Below are 13,712 nucleotides of genomic sequence, written 5' to 3' on the forward strand. Positions count from 1 at the left end.
AATTAAATAGATGCTTGCAAAGGTTCAAAGGGAAAAGGAGACCAGCCAGCTTGGAGGGGTTTGAGAAAAAAAATTTGGGGTGATGTGTGTGAGAGAGAGAGAGAGAGAGAGAGAGAGAGAGAGAGAGAGAGTTTCCATGTGTCAATAGGAGTGATGAGACGTGGAGAGAGAGAGCGAACATCTAAAAAGATTTTCCAGTGGGATGGGCCTCTCGCTCCTCTCTTGTTCTCAATCTGCGCAAAAGAGGGTAGGCCGACCCACAACACTCTGGAGGTACAGTGTGGCATGCATGGGAGAAGCGATAGAGAGAGCAAGGCACCACGCTTAAGGTGCATGCGTCAAGGCGTTGCAAAGTTGTAGGCGGGAGCATTGCTGCAGTGTCCACGGTAGGGAAGTGGAGGTGAGGAGCCAGCAGGGGAGGCATTCGGATCTGGTAGGACAAAATGAGGAGGAAGGAAGCATGAGAAGCTCCCTCTCTCTCTCTCTCTCTCTCTCTCTCTATGTCAATTACGCAAGCAAGCAGATGCAATAGCATCTGCTTGGGGATGCTTGGGCCTATCCAAACATCGCTGGAGCAACATGCCGTGGTTGACGGTGCTTGGCAATGACAGGGGCCGAAAGGAGATGGAGGGCCAAGGAATAGGTGCAGGGAGAAGACGTGCAAGCTCGGCGGGGGGCGGACAAGAGTTTCCCCATTTTCCTTGAAATCAAAGATTCCAAAAGGAATCTACCAAGTTAATTAATGGGTTTTTAGAAAGTGGAGCCTATGGTAGACTTTGATAGCTAAATACTACCACTACTTGCTTTACATTAAATTGACAAGTATATTCCTGTGGTTCTTCCATTCCTATAGGGGTTCACAATGGACATTTCTTTGATTGCCCTCAAATGCTTTTTTGTATCTATACTAAGACTTGTAAAATTTTGCCTGTGTTCGTCAAGGAATGTTGATGAAAATCCCCTACACCTCAACGATCAAATGCAATCTCTGAGTTGCATCCGATGCACACGCCTCGTAAGCCATCCCGACCCTCTTCTCTCTGGCTCAGGCGCTTGCCACCTTTGCTCCTTGCAGCAGCTAGGAGTCGCCTCAAACCACCTTTGCTCCTTGCGCCCCCTAGGCCATCTCCATCTTCCCCTTCTGCAACAGCTAGGAGAAACGTTGCGAGTGACCTCTGCCAATGCGCCCACTATGTCCGCTATAGACAAGCCTGCTCGCCACAAGTCTTGTTCTTCGCACTGGGGCTCCGACCCTACAACCTGTACCGTATTCCGCATGATGGCCAGTGTGTGATCTCATCCCTCGCATCTCGCGTATATTACCCTGAGCACGTCCGCCTCGCCTCGCATGCCTTCCGACTACGCTCCTGCTCTTGCCACTTAACACTATGAAGAAATGCAGCAGCCAGCGCCTACTTGTAACTCACAGACACCTATGCCGACCTCGAGCTGTTTCTTCATCACTCTCTGAGTATCCGCGTAGTCCTCGAGCCAAAAGATCCATCCCGTCTCTCCGCCATCCTCTCGATAGGCACGCCTCTCTCTCTTCCACACGCCCTCCGTTACGTATGCGACCTCGTGCAGCCTTCAAACGTTCAAAATTCCTTTCCTTGAATTTGCCAAGATAAATTTTTGGAAATCTCCCTCTCTTGCCCTTTGGTCCTTTCTTTCAAGCCAAAGAGCATCTCCTTTGATTCTCTTTAAAACAAATGAATAAAAGATTATGGGGACTGGGGATTGAGGGTTGTAACTTTAACCGGGTAAAAATACACTAAAGCCCAACTTTGTTTTTTGAAAATAGCGTATATAAGTGACAAGGGCAATAGCTCAAGAGATCGACGGTCAGAGGCCCCCATGAGGGAAATGAAGGGTCCAAGGCAATGTTCGGGAAAAATGTGTCTCATCTTAATATCGTGCCGTTTTCAATTTCCAAAATGCCGATTGAGCTCAAGGGGAAAAGGAGAAATTCTGCCCCAAAATAGAGAAAAATAGTGTAAAAACCTAAAAAAGTAACCTAATTTTGTAAATTTTCCTCTTGGCAAATTCAAGGAAAGGCATTTTGTATGTTTGGGAAAATGATTTTTCTAGAACACTGATCCAAGGTGTTGAATCCCTGCACCAAGAGGGACTAGACTTATTACTTTCTGTAGACACTTTGCTTTAAAGATGTCATGACAGATAAGGTGGATACGATGTTGCACTTGGACATGGATGGTGGGGGCTCAATCTTGTCAGCACTAATCTTTGAATCTTATTCTTTTGCTCGCCAATCCATGCTGCCATGTGGCTGCCTTCAATGTCGTTGATGCCTCTATTTGGGCATGTCACTTAAGTGGAGGGGTGTCACTGCTTTCATTTAAGAGTCGTACATTCTATGTGTCCTTTTACCAACATGACCTTTCACGCGAGGCATAAGTGACTGGCAAATTGCCTCAGTACTATATCAACCATGTCTTGAATGAAGATTTAGCCAATGGATGGACGAAGGGAAACACGGGCATGATTTTTGTGACAATGGACATCTGTCGCATGGCTACCGAGTTTACTTTTGCCTATAACTGTTCACTTTTTCATGTTGCAAAGTGGAGTGTTAGACAACCAAACCCACTGTCCGCATAGTTAGCACACTAGCCTGCAAAGTGGAGGTCACGTGTTCGAGGCCCTGGAAAACAAGAAAGTCAACACCTTCAACCTTTTCGGGGCCCTCGTGAACTATGCAAGTCCCTAACTATCATGGATCCCATCCCTCAAGCCTGATTAAATACTCAGTGTGACATAGTGTTGTGGAACCAATTGACTACCAGGCGGCAAACTGGGTCTAATTAGGATCTGAGAGCCAAGTCTCCCTATTGCTTTGTAACAAGGTGAGGAGTCACGATGGCCTGCAGAGACATAGCTAGGCAATACCGAGGTGAGAGAAAATGAAGGCTTCTTGTGAGAGATTGAAAGAGAGAAAGGCTGCAACCATTGGCGGACAACCTCAGGTGATAGTGACGTAAACGCCTTCTCCACAGCGTTAATGCCTCCTCAGTAGGCTGCCCTTGTTTCCTCCTCTATCGCATCGAGTCGTGTCTTCCGCCGCCTTCACACAAAGCCCATTGGCCGTCCACGTGAACACCATCTGTCAAAGGACTCCCAACCCAATTTTTTGGTCCGCTAAGTTAAGTGGCAAAACTTATATTCACTTGACTTACCATTTGATGTAAAAATCGAAAGGCTTCACATAGCACACCAAAAAATCCAAAACTTGATAGAAGATGATTCAAAAAATGCCTAGATTAACCTACACTGAAAGTATAAGATATAGACTCATGGTAATCATCCACAAGACAATATCCCCATCAACTACAACATCCACACAATCAACTAAATGTGTGTCTATATATAGTCAGAGTGTGTGTATGTGCACGCGCGCGCGCACACACACACACACACAGACTATATATAGACTATGTATTGTATGCTTGTGTGTGTGTGTGTATGTGCACACACACACACACACACACACACACACACACACACACACACACACAGACTATATATAGACATGCGCACGCGCACGCACACACACACACACACACACACACACACAGACTATATATAGACATGCGCATGCGCACGCGCACGCACACACACACACACACACAAAAGCATACAATACAAACACACGAAAGTGTGAGCAGGTATGCATGTCCCTATGTATTTTTCATACATAAGTAAAAAATGTATAATCTAGCACCTACCTATCGTTATCTTTATCTATTTACCTCACACACACACACACACACACACACACACACACACACACACACACACACACACACACACACACGCAAGCATACAATACAAACACACAAAAGTGTGAGCAAGTATGCATGTCCCTATGTATTTTTCATACATAAGTAAAAAATGTATAATATAGCATCTACCTATCGTTATATTTATCTATTTACCTGTATAACTATATAGCCGGTATTGCACAACTGTATCTATCAGATGTACAAACTTTACCAATAATATAAAGATATCCAAGTATGTTCAAGTGAATGCAATAATAATACACATACATATGTACACAAGCAAAATTGAAAATGCCTAGTCGTTGACAGTCTAAAGCACCAATGCTGCATAAACATTTCATAAGACAACACTAGTCCAGCAAACTTTAAAAATACACTTTCTTGAAGGAAATTCAGCCCAGACCGCAACAGAATATAGATAATAGTGATCACAACCAAGAGCATACCATGTAAGTTCATCCCACCCTCTCCAGAAAAAAAACTACCTTTGCTGCACCTTTCTTAGCGCCTATGGTAGTCCTTGATCTTGCAGATCTAGCCTTGGCAGAGAGGGCAAGGGCCAACTTGTTCTTATCCCCACTATCACCTATCTCACTGAAATCCTCACTGAAGTCTTCAGTGTCAATTGAACCGCTGTACATCCTGAAAGGAGGCCCATTAGGAAACATTCTGTGAAAGTCATCTTTGGAGCTCAAAGCTTTGAGAGGCAACTGGCTTGTTAAGTTGTCAGCATGCTGGCCTTCGTAGGCTTGATTGTCATGACTCTCATTTTCAGTATTTCCGCTCCTTTGTCTTGCTAGGAGAAACATCTTCCTTTTCTCAAAAGACTCAGATTGATTCATTGAGTGCAATGGTCCAAAGTGATTATATGCAGGCAATGGTCCAGAATGATTGGACACCACTATGTGCCCTTGATGAACACCACCTGAAGGAGGAATTTCGGAGGCTATCAACGGTGGCTCGCCTTGAACAAAGGCCACCCATACTGTTAGCCTCGAAAATACCACTTGAGCTAAACTTGTACTAATATGAGCTCCATTGAAGGACCTGCCGTAAATCCATTCTTATCTGATATCCATGATTGAAGCGACTAATGCTGGCCAATCCAACGCAACGGCTCTACGGTTCACATGACCTGCCACATGCACAATCCTCTTCAAAAAACCAGGGAACCCTCCGATGCATGCAGTCGGAGCGGAGCCCCAACAGAATTACGCGAAGCACCCAGTCTAAATGAATCTGCTGGGCTAGGAGTAGTAACCTGAGCTCACTAAGGAAATGGGCCGCAACCAAAAGGCGAAATGAGAGTTCAGCACGTATAGATCGAAGCAGAGAGGCTTGCTTGCGTGGACGAAGACTCGAGTAGCACGTCGAAGAAATGAAGGACAACAAAAGGAACAGGGGAGAGAGGGGAGTGGTCGATGAAGACAGAGGCTCAGAAAAACGAGGTAAGGGGTCACGATGGCCTGCACAAACAGAGCTAGGCAATGCCGAGGAGAGAGAAAATGAAGGCTTCTTGTGAGAGATTGAAAGAGAGAAAAGCTGCAACCACTGGCGGATAGCCTCAGGTGACAATGATGTAAACACCTTCTCCATAGTGTTAATGCACTCCTCATCAGACTGCCATTGTTTCCTCCTCTATCGCATCGACTCGTGTCGTCCTGCAGCCCCTGCCTTCACAAAAAGCCCATTGGCCGTCCACGTGGACGCCATCCATCAAAGGACGCCCAACCCGGCCCAACACTAAGGCCTTTCTTGAGCAGGCCAAAAATGGTATCACATGTAAAAGTGAGGTACCCCCCACACGATAAGGGGTAATTTGTTGCATGGTGTACTTACCACAACATGTCATGGACACACGTCACATGAAGTCTGCTATTGTTATTTAGAGGGGGTAGAGCAACTACACCCATTTGGGCTCCAATTAGCTCAACCTCCGTAGTATTAGAAAAAAACCGGGGTCTAGTGTATTTTAATCAGCTAAAATTATAAAATCCCGATTAGATTTTGAGTTTGCCTTTAAGAAAACCGGCAAATTTACACAAGTCTTAGTGTAATAACCGACAAAAGCTTCTAATTTTGACCTGAAGACTGGGAGAATTTTAAGTTTTCCCTTACTTTGATCGGTTAAAAAAAAAGAAATTTTCTAGCCCTAAACCTCCTTCGTTTACAATTAATAATAATTAACATTAGGATCTTCTAGATTGCCAAAAAATTGTGTGAAATTCCCTAGATTTTCCAAAACTCTTTAAGTGTTCGATATTTTTTATGTTTAGCATTAGTTTGCAGCTCGTTAAGATCATATAAAGAAGTGTAAGAAATATAAATGAAGCGTAAAAAGAAGTGCATGGCATATTTTTTTAATTTTATTGTTTTCTTTCAAAGCTTTGAATTTTACTTCCCTTAAGGTTAAAGAGGCTAACAAAGCAGCCATGGTCACATTATAGTTTTAATTTTCTTTCACTCACTTTCTCTCTCAACCCAAGCAGTCATGGTCACATTTAGTGTAATTTTCTTTCAATCACTTTCTTTCTCAACCCCAGTTACTTTATTGTGGGTTGAGGGGGGTAAGGTACCCCCCACATGGGAGGGGCAATTTGCAAAATCAAAGAATCTAACCACACCATGTGATGGTCACACATGAAGAGAAAGGTAATTGTTATTTGTTGGAAAAAAGGGAGGAATCTAGGATAGAGCAATTAAAGGTGAAATTGGCTCGCCCCGCTTTTGGAAAAATTTATGAATCTTTTTGAAAGTCTCTAAAGTGCACCATAAAATGTGAAGTTCTTCTAGTTTTGCCAACTCCTCATTGGGGACTCTTTTCCCTCGTGTGCAACTTTCATTTTCCTAAATCCTAAAGCATGAAAGAAAATGAATAAATTAATTTTTTATTCTTCAACTTTAAGCGTTGTCTTTTTTTAAATTTTTTAAAAAAATCTTTGACAAAAAGATTTGGCTTCCCACTTCTTGAACTTCCTTGTCTTTCTTTCTCTTTGTTTGAGTCAAAAACTCTACACATACGTATCCACTTTCTCCCTTTCAAAAGTTTTGTTGGCCTAGCTTTTAGAGGAGAGTTGTGTTAGACATATTTTCAATGTTTTCAACGATGATTGATTGAGATTTACTTTAAATGTTATTTCAATTTAAAACAAGATAACGGAGAGAGAGAGAGAGAGAGAGAGAGAGAGAGAGAGAGAGAGAGAGAAACTCAAGAGAGTGGGGGGCCACTCCCATATGCACACATTAAAAAACAAAAATGTTCAAATGCCACATAAAAAATATCCAACAATTCAATTCAATGATAAAGGAACTCCACCAATTTTTTTTGCCTTTTTTTATGCCCTTATATATGAGTGTTATATTAATTGATCTCACGAAAACATAGTGCATATAAAATATTAGTGAGAGTTTAAGAATTGATCTAATTTTTGTATAAATATATCAATAAAACAAATTACACAATAAAATGATGCATACTATTTAATGAAAAAATTCTTTAGGATAGAAATGAATATTGAAAATGTCTAAACCTTCCCTAATAATAATACATGCACTAAAGTATATCAAAACAAAAAGGTTAAAAAAAATATCTTAGTTGTGAAAAAATTCTAAAGCTACTCCCTATTAGTAATAAGTAACATTTGCATATCAAACCCAAAAGTTTTATAAAAAATGGTGGTGAAAAAATTCTTTCATTTAAGGACAATTTATAAATTTTTAATTAAAAATTGTTTGTAAATGAAAAGGAAATTTTCAAAGAAAAAAATATGTTTTAAATCAAAAAGTTGACAAGAAATCATTAGATTCTTAAATGAAGAGACCCATTTATAAACTAAACAAATGATTTTCTTAAAAAAAGCAAAGTGAACATTAAATAAAGGGACCAAATCACAATGATGAAAAGAGACACTTTACATTATAAAAGAAAAATATAACCTTTATAAAATTTATAAACTAAACAAAAATGTAAAAAATAAAAAAAGTCAAGTGAGTATTAAATAAAGAGACTAAATTATAATGATGAAAAGACCCATTTATATTCTAAAAAGAAAATATAACCTTTATAAAACAAGGAAGTCAATTCAACATTAAAAGAAGGGACCAAATAGAAATGATGGAAAGACCTATATACATTATAAAACAAACTTACCTGACATATGTCATCAATCCATGATTCTTAATCAACGGTCCAAAAAATGCACCAATTCTCCACCCACTCTCCTATAGCCTTCTGAAGGCCAAAAATTAAATGGATCTTTCATTCCACATCATCACATGGCTTGCCCTCTTTTACATTCTATTTTTGAGTTTCTCAAAGAAGCCTTAGAGAAGAGTTGAGATATCAATGTTTTCATCCATGAATTAGACTTACCTTAAATGTTATGTCGGTTTTCATATATTAAATAGATCTTTTTATTTCACCTTTCATTTCACATCCTTACTTTTCTTACATTCTATTGTTTTAGAATGCTAAATAAAGCTTCACCTCTAGTAAATTCTATACATACACACACACATATTTATTTATTTATATCTATACACATACATATATCTATTTATATATTTCATTTATACATATATTAAGGAGTTCTTTTTATTTCACCTTTCATTTCATAGCGGAAAGTCAGTGTTCGAGAAAGTCTCTTTTATTAAGCGGCCGTCGGTCGAGTTTTCTCCTCAAAAAGAAGAAAAAAAAATACTAACAATTTTTTTGAAATTTGCAAGATTTTTGAACTATTTTCTCACATAGTTCATTGGTTTTCTTCCTTTTATCACGGTTTGCAACTGGCTAGTGTTGATTTTCAATCGGCTCAAGGCTAAGCTGAGGCAATCCTTCCCCGAATGTTGATTCGAGTTATACTCAACCTAATGATTTTATCACTTTTTTATTGTTTTAGAAAGCCACCTTGACCTTTTCACTTTTTGGCCTGCCCCAAAGGGGGGAGGCCTTAGCGATGGTTTCCCTTTTTGCTAATGAAAATTCTTAAAAATATAAAATTTTATTTTTTAATGTTTTAAAAAACACTTTATGTCATGATTATATTTTTTGAAAGTACATAATTTTTGGCATGCTCCAAAGGGGTGAGGCCCAGCGGATATGCTAATGGGCACTCATTGTGGCAACAAATCTCTTAAAAGAATGATGAAGCACCATGACCATGATCTTGATAAGCTTGAGAGTCGGGAGATATGGAGAAGCTACAATGATTCTGAACTAATGCTTTCGATATCTCCCCATGTTTTGCTCTCTTTATCTCTCTTCCCCTTTCCCTCCCCCCCTCTCTCTCTCTCTCTCTCTGTGCATCTTTGAATCCCATAGATCCAGGAGCTTTCACTCGCCTTCTCCATTGCCAATGACCATGCCCAGACACTCAGACCTGATCTTTTGTTTATGCCAGAGCCTCCCCGATATCCATCAAATCTACCGACTTTGCCAAAGCTTAGGTACTTGTTGCTCTGTCTAGCCCTGCGTGCCAGCTTGCCCTTGGTGCTGCCATTCTCGAGCTCTGCACCCACCGGCTTGCCCTATTGCTTCACATATTTTATTAATCAACTTGCCAGAACGTCCCTTATATGTTTCCTTGGACACCACATTCGAGGAGACTCCATAGCTTTTGTCTGCTCCAACCCTGTGCCATAGCCCGTTGCTGATATTGTCGAAATCCAGCGTGGCGCGTACGGCAAAGGAGTAGCACCCAAGAGTTGATGAGGGTGATAAAGAAGAATCGGTTGGAACAGTTGGAAGCTCATAGGCCTGCGCCAAAGAGTTGTTGCAGACTGCAGTGACCCCGCAATAGGCTATTGCACTCTCTCTCTCTCTCATGTTTCTCTTGATGATAAGTCCACTCTTACCTTAAGCTTCGTCCACTATTGTCAATTTGTTCTCTCTCTCATGTTTCTCTTGATTACAAGTCCACTCTTACCTTAAGCTTCGTCCACTATCGTCAATTTGTTCGTCAGCTGCTCCAGTTTGCTAAGTTGCCCCTCGTTTCCTACTGCTCTGCTCCGCTCCTGTATAGATGATTCCCATCATTCTCACAGTATCTATGAAGAATTGAGAGAATAATGTAAAAGAATAATTTCCTTCTCTCTCTCTCTCTCTCTCTCTCTCTCTCTCATAACATCATCTTCAATTCTTCACTCCTCCCCAACTCCAGCTTTGAATTGCTAACTGCTCAAAGTGTAGATTGGACTCTGCTTTTATATATATTGGTTTGATAATTTATGAGCTAGTCTAGCAACGTGTTTGTGGTGTAGCAATCTCATGAAATGTTTTTTTTCTGGTATGCAAAGAAGAGCTACCCTATGCTTAGATTGTATCTTTGCAAGGAAGGCCTCATGATTTCGTCACTTGTTTATTGTCAAAAATATTCAACGTGTGGTTGTGTCCCCTTTTTAGAGAGAGGGATAAGTCAAGTACCTTGCTGACTATAGGGGGTTCACTGTTAGAAAAAAACCGGGGTCCAATCTATTTTAACCGTCTCAAATCCTAAAATCCCGGTTAGATTTTGAGATTGCCTTGAAGAAAACCGGGAAGTTTTCACAAGTTTTAGTGTCATTGCCAGTATTTTGACCTAAAAACCGGGAGAATTTCAAGTTTGCCCTTATTTGCTTTGGTTAGGAAAAATGTATTTTTCTAGCCCTGAGGGGGTTAATTGAGGGTTGCTCTATTACTGCTGACCCCCTCACGTGTGGGGGCCCTCATTTTAAATTACTATTGTCAAGTTTTGGGGGGCAATTCAAAAGTTCCACATGGGGTATGTTCACATGTAGGGCACATTTAAGGCCACTCGTTGTCGAGCCTTGAGGCCACACATTCTTGAAAAGGGAGAGGTGAGAGGCATTGATTGGGTTTCTTATGTAACGTCTACACTTTTACACCATTGGAAGCATAAAAGAAGAGGTGGGTTTTAAAAGGGAAACCACCTTTTCCTACTTCTCAACGTGGAGTTTCATAAATCTGGGTGGGTTTGGGCTCGGCACCCTATGAGCACAACTTTTGAAGCAATCAAATCCCTGAAATAAAGGGTCATCCATGGTCATGGAAATGTTCCATCTCTCAGAAAAATGTGCACATTTGCACAAGCTTTGCATAGACTGACCAACGGTGAACAACTACACCTGTTTGGGCTCTAGTTAGCTCAACCTCCTTCATTTACAAGCAATAATTAACATTAGGATTTTGCCAGAGAATCTACCACTCACTTTTAGATTCAACAGACTTCAACTATGAAAGGAGAGAGTTTTCCTTTACGAGAGAGAGAGAGAGAGAGAGAGAGAGAGAGAGAGAGAGAGAGAGAGAGAGAGAGAGAGAGAGAGAGAGAGAGAGAGAGAGAGCGCAACCCTCACCTCGATAGGGGGAGCTAGCACGAAAGTGTAACAAAGAAACTTCAACCCTAAAATGAGGGAAGAATTTTAGATATTTCAAGGATTCCTCTCTCAACTGGTCCCCTGGCTTTGCAAACTTGAAGAGGTTCCTTTGACCCCTTTTGGAGGAAAGTTGCACATCTGGTAAACAACACAGGAATTTTTAAACTTTCTCATCTTTGGGATGATAGAGGCTTTTGCTGGAAGGATGTGAAGCTCGTGGTGATGCAACATAACTTGGGTATGTACAAAAGGCTTTTGATTAGTAGACTCTTGGAAGTGCTTTCATCCTCACTTCCACCTATCAATGGATCAGAAATTGATTGGAGAGCCTAGCATTGGCCAAAAGACAAAGTGTTCTTGCTTCGTAAGACCCAGAGTACCTATAATGTGCTGATATACAAAGCGGACTGGTTTGACCCACTCACCAAAGTTTGGAAGAAAAACTAGTTAGAAGAGGCTTGCAAAAGAGTGTTTAGGCCATTTGGGAGACTAAATGCGCTAAATAAATGAAGGTATTCATCTTGAAGGTGCTTTGGGGAGCCTTGCCTAGAGATATTAAGGTGCGTGCTAGAGGGCTCAGCTCTGACACGTGCTTTGGTTGTAGGGCAGCCTCCGAAGACGCCCTTTATTTCTTTTGCAAGTGCACTACTTCACAAGCACTAGCCACTAAGGTTTGAAAATGGGTACAGATGAATTGGAAGACCATCTTATTTACTGATGACCTGATCTTGGAAGGGCATGGATTCCAAAGCCAGGCCGTTTTTGTATGCACCCAAGTTACTAGATTTTGCATCATGAACCAAGTCTCAAAGTCTAGGAACCTTCGGGTATTTGAGGCCAAACTGGTGGTAGCTCATTTTGATGATATTGTGCACATGAGCACTAAGCTCATCCATGGTGTTGGAGGAAGAAGAGGGTTCGCTGAGAAGGATGAAGAATGGATTCATGCACTGAGATACTTAGAACACTCAAGGGGGTAGTTTTGTCATCATTGGTTTTGTATCCTCTTTGTTTGTGTACAAACCTCTGTTGTAACCCTAGCCGCCTTGAGGCACATGCAATTCTTGAGGGAAATTGTATTCAATTCAAGTTAATATAAATTCTCTCAACTGTGAGTATGGCGCACACACACACACACACACACACACACACCCACACACACACACACACACACACACACAGACACACATAGAGAGAGAGAGAGAGAGAGAGAGAGAGAGAGAGAGAGAGAGAGAGAGAGAGAGAGAGAGAGAGAGAGAGAGAAATGAGAACATAGGTCGTGTGGGACTGATTTATTTACATAAACACACATTAAAAATACTTTAATCATGCACATAGTTCAAAGAGAATAACCGATTAAGATTGACTACTCGATGAGGACCGGATTTGCTTGGAGCCGGTCCTCCCTCCAAGAGGAATTTTATTATAATCCTCTCAAATGAGAGCTTTGTTGCAATACATGTTTGTGTTCTTTCTTAGCCTTGCTTGAATCAAGAAGGCGGTGTCCTTAATATTCCATTGTACGACCCTTCTTTGCAAACCCTAAACACCCCAGTGGGGAGAAAGGAATTGAAGGAAAAGAGGAAGATGAAGATGGTGGAGAGAAATACTTTTTAAGAAAGAGAATTAATATTTTATGTATACTTGCTCATGGGCAATTTTTTAGCATATATTAGTACTAGAATAGTAGAGATGGAGAAGAAGAGACTTTTATTGGCTTGGATTTGCATCCATATCCAAGAGCTTGAGCATAGAGTGCGTCTCTAGAGCTCCCGTGTGTGTGTGTGTGTGAGAGAGAGAGAGAGAGAGAGAGAGAGAGAGAGAGAGAGAGAGAGAGAGAGAGAGCTTGCTTTGCCAACTTAGTTACTTGAGAGTGTGTGTGAGAGGAGCAAGAGCTTAAAAAATGTAACGAGTCCTCTATTATATAGCTATGCTAGTCTGCAACTATATTAAAATGCTTCACACTTGACCAATCAGGTGAGAATACCTCCTAATGCAACTCAAGCATACCCAACACTTGTCCCCTCTTGCCTTGCATGCTAGAACTCTGCCCTCTCTTGGGTCTCATTTTGGCAAGCGGAGACACCACACACACTCACACACACTTGTTTAAGTTCACACAATGCAAGCATGTGCTAGCTTGGATATGTCCGGGCCTAGTCAAGCTTAGTAGACAAAGACTAGAGTTAACTTCGTAAATGAGGAAATGATGATGATGATGTAACCTTAGTCTATAGCTTTTTCCTTTTAATAAAATCCATAAGCTTACCTTTTAATTAATTAGTTCGGGTGTAAGACCTTTTCACAAACCTTGGAGGCTTATGAAGCTGCTACAACATACGTCTTAATTTAGGACCAACTAAATTAGGATAATCTTTGGTAAAAATAAAACTCACCCTTTGGGATTTAAAACTTTAATCTCCTATGTAAAACCTCAGCATAATGCTTTCTTTGGAGGTGCCGCCAAGTTTTGGGTTTGCTGGCCTCTTTCTGGCCGACTGTCACTAGCTCCCGTCATTATGGCACTTCGAGTTTCTTTTT

The 13,712-nt window shown here is 41.0% G+C and overlaps 1 protein-coding gene across 1 annotated transcript; it reads left to right on the forward strand.

The window, feature by feature from the left end:
- The first annotated feature begins 3,723 nt into the window (after positions 1-3,723).
- Positions 3,724-12,363, forward strand: LOC147452457 (uncharacterized). Its single transcript, XM_086519258.1, has 3 exons — positions 3,724-3,869; positions 8,281-8,362; positions 12,298-12,363. Exons 1-3 carry the CDS (start codon positions 3,724-3,726, stop codon positions 12,361-12,363), a joined length of 294 nt encoding a protein of 97 aa, XP_086375384.1.
- Positions 12,364-13,712: the final 1,349 nt, after the last annotated feature.

The sequence above is a fragment of the Adiantum capillus-veneris genome, chromosome 8 (genome assembly GCF_014529385.1).
Source record: "Adiantum capillus-veneris isolate H3 chromosome 8, ASM1452938v2, whole genome shotgun sequence".
In the NCBI taxonomy this organism is placed as follows: Eukaryota; Viridiplantae; Streptophyta; class Polypodiopsida; order Polypodiales; family Pteridaceae; genus Adiantum; species Adiantum capillus-veneris.

Coding starts and splice junctions, on each gene's coding strand:
- LOC147452457 (XM_086519258.1), top strand. CDS start 3,724: ATGTATAATCTAGCACCTACCTATCGTTATCTTTATCTATTTACCTCA. Junction 3,870..8,280: donor ACACACAAAAGTGTGAGCAA/GTATGCATGTCC, acceptor TGCTAAATAAAG/CTTCACCTCTAGTAAATTCT. Junction 8,363..12,297: donor ATACATATATCTATTTATAT/ATTTCATTTATA, acceptor AGTATGGCGCAC/ACACACACACACACACACAC.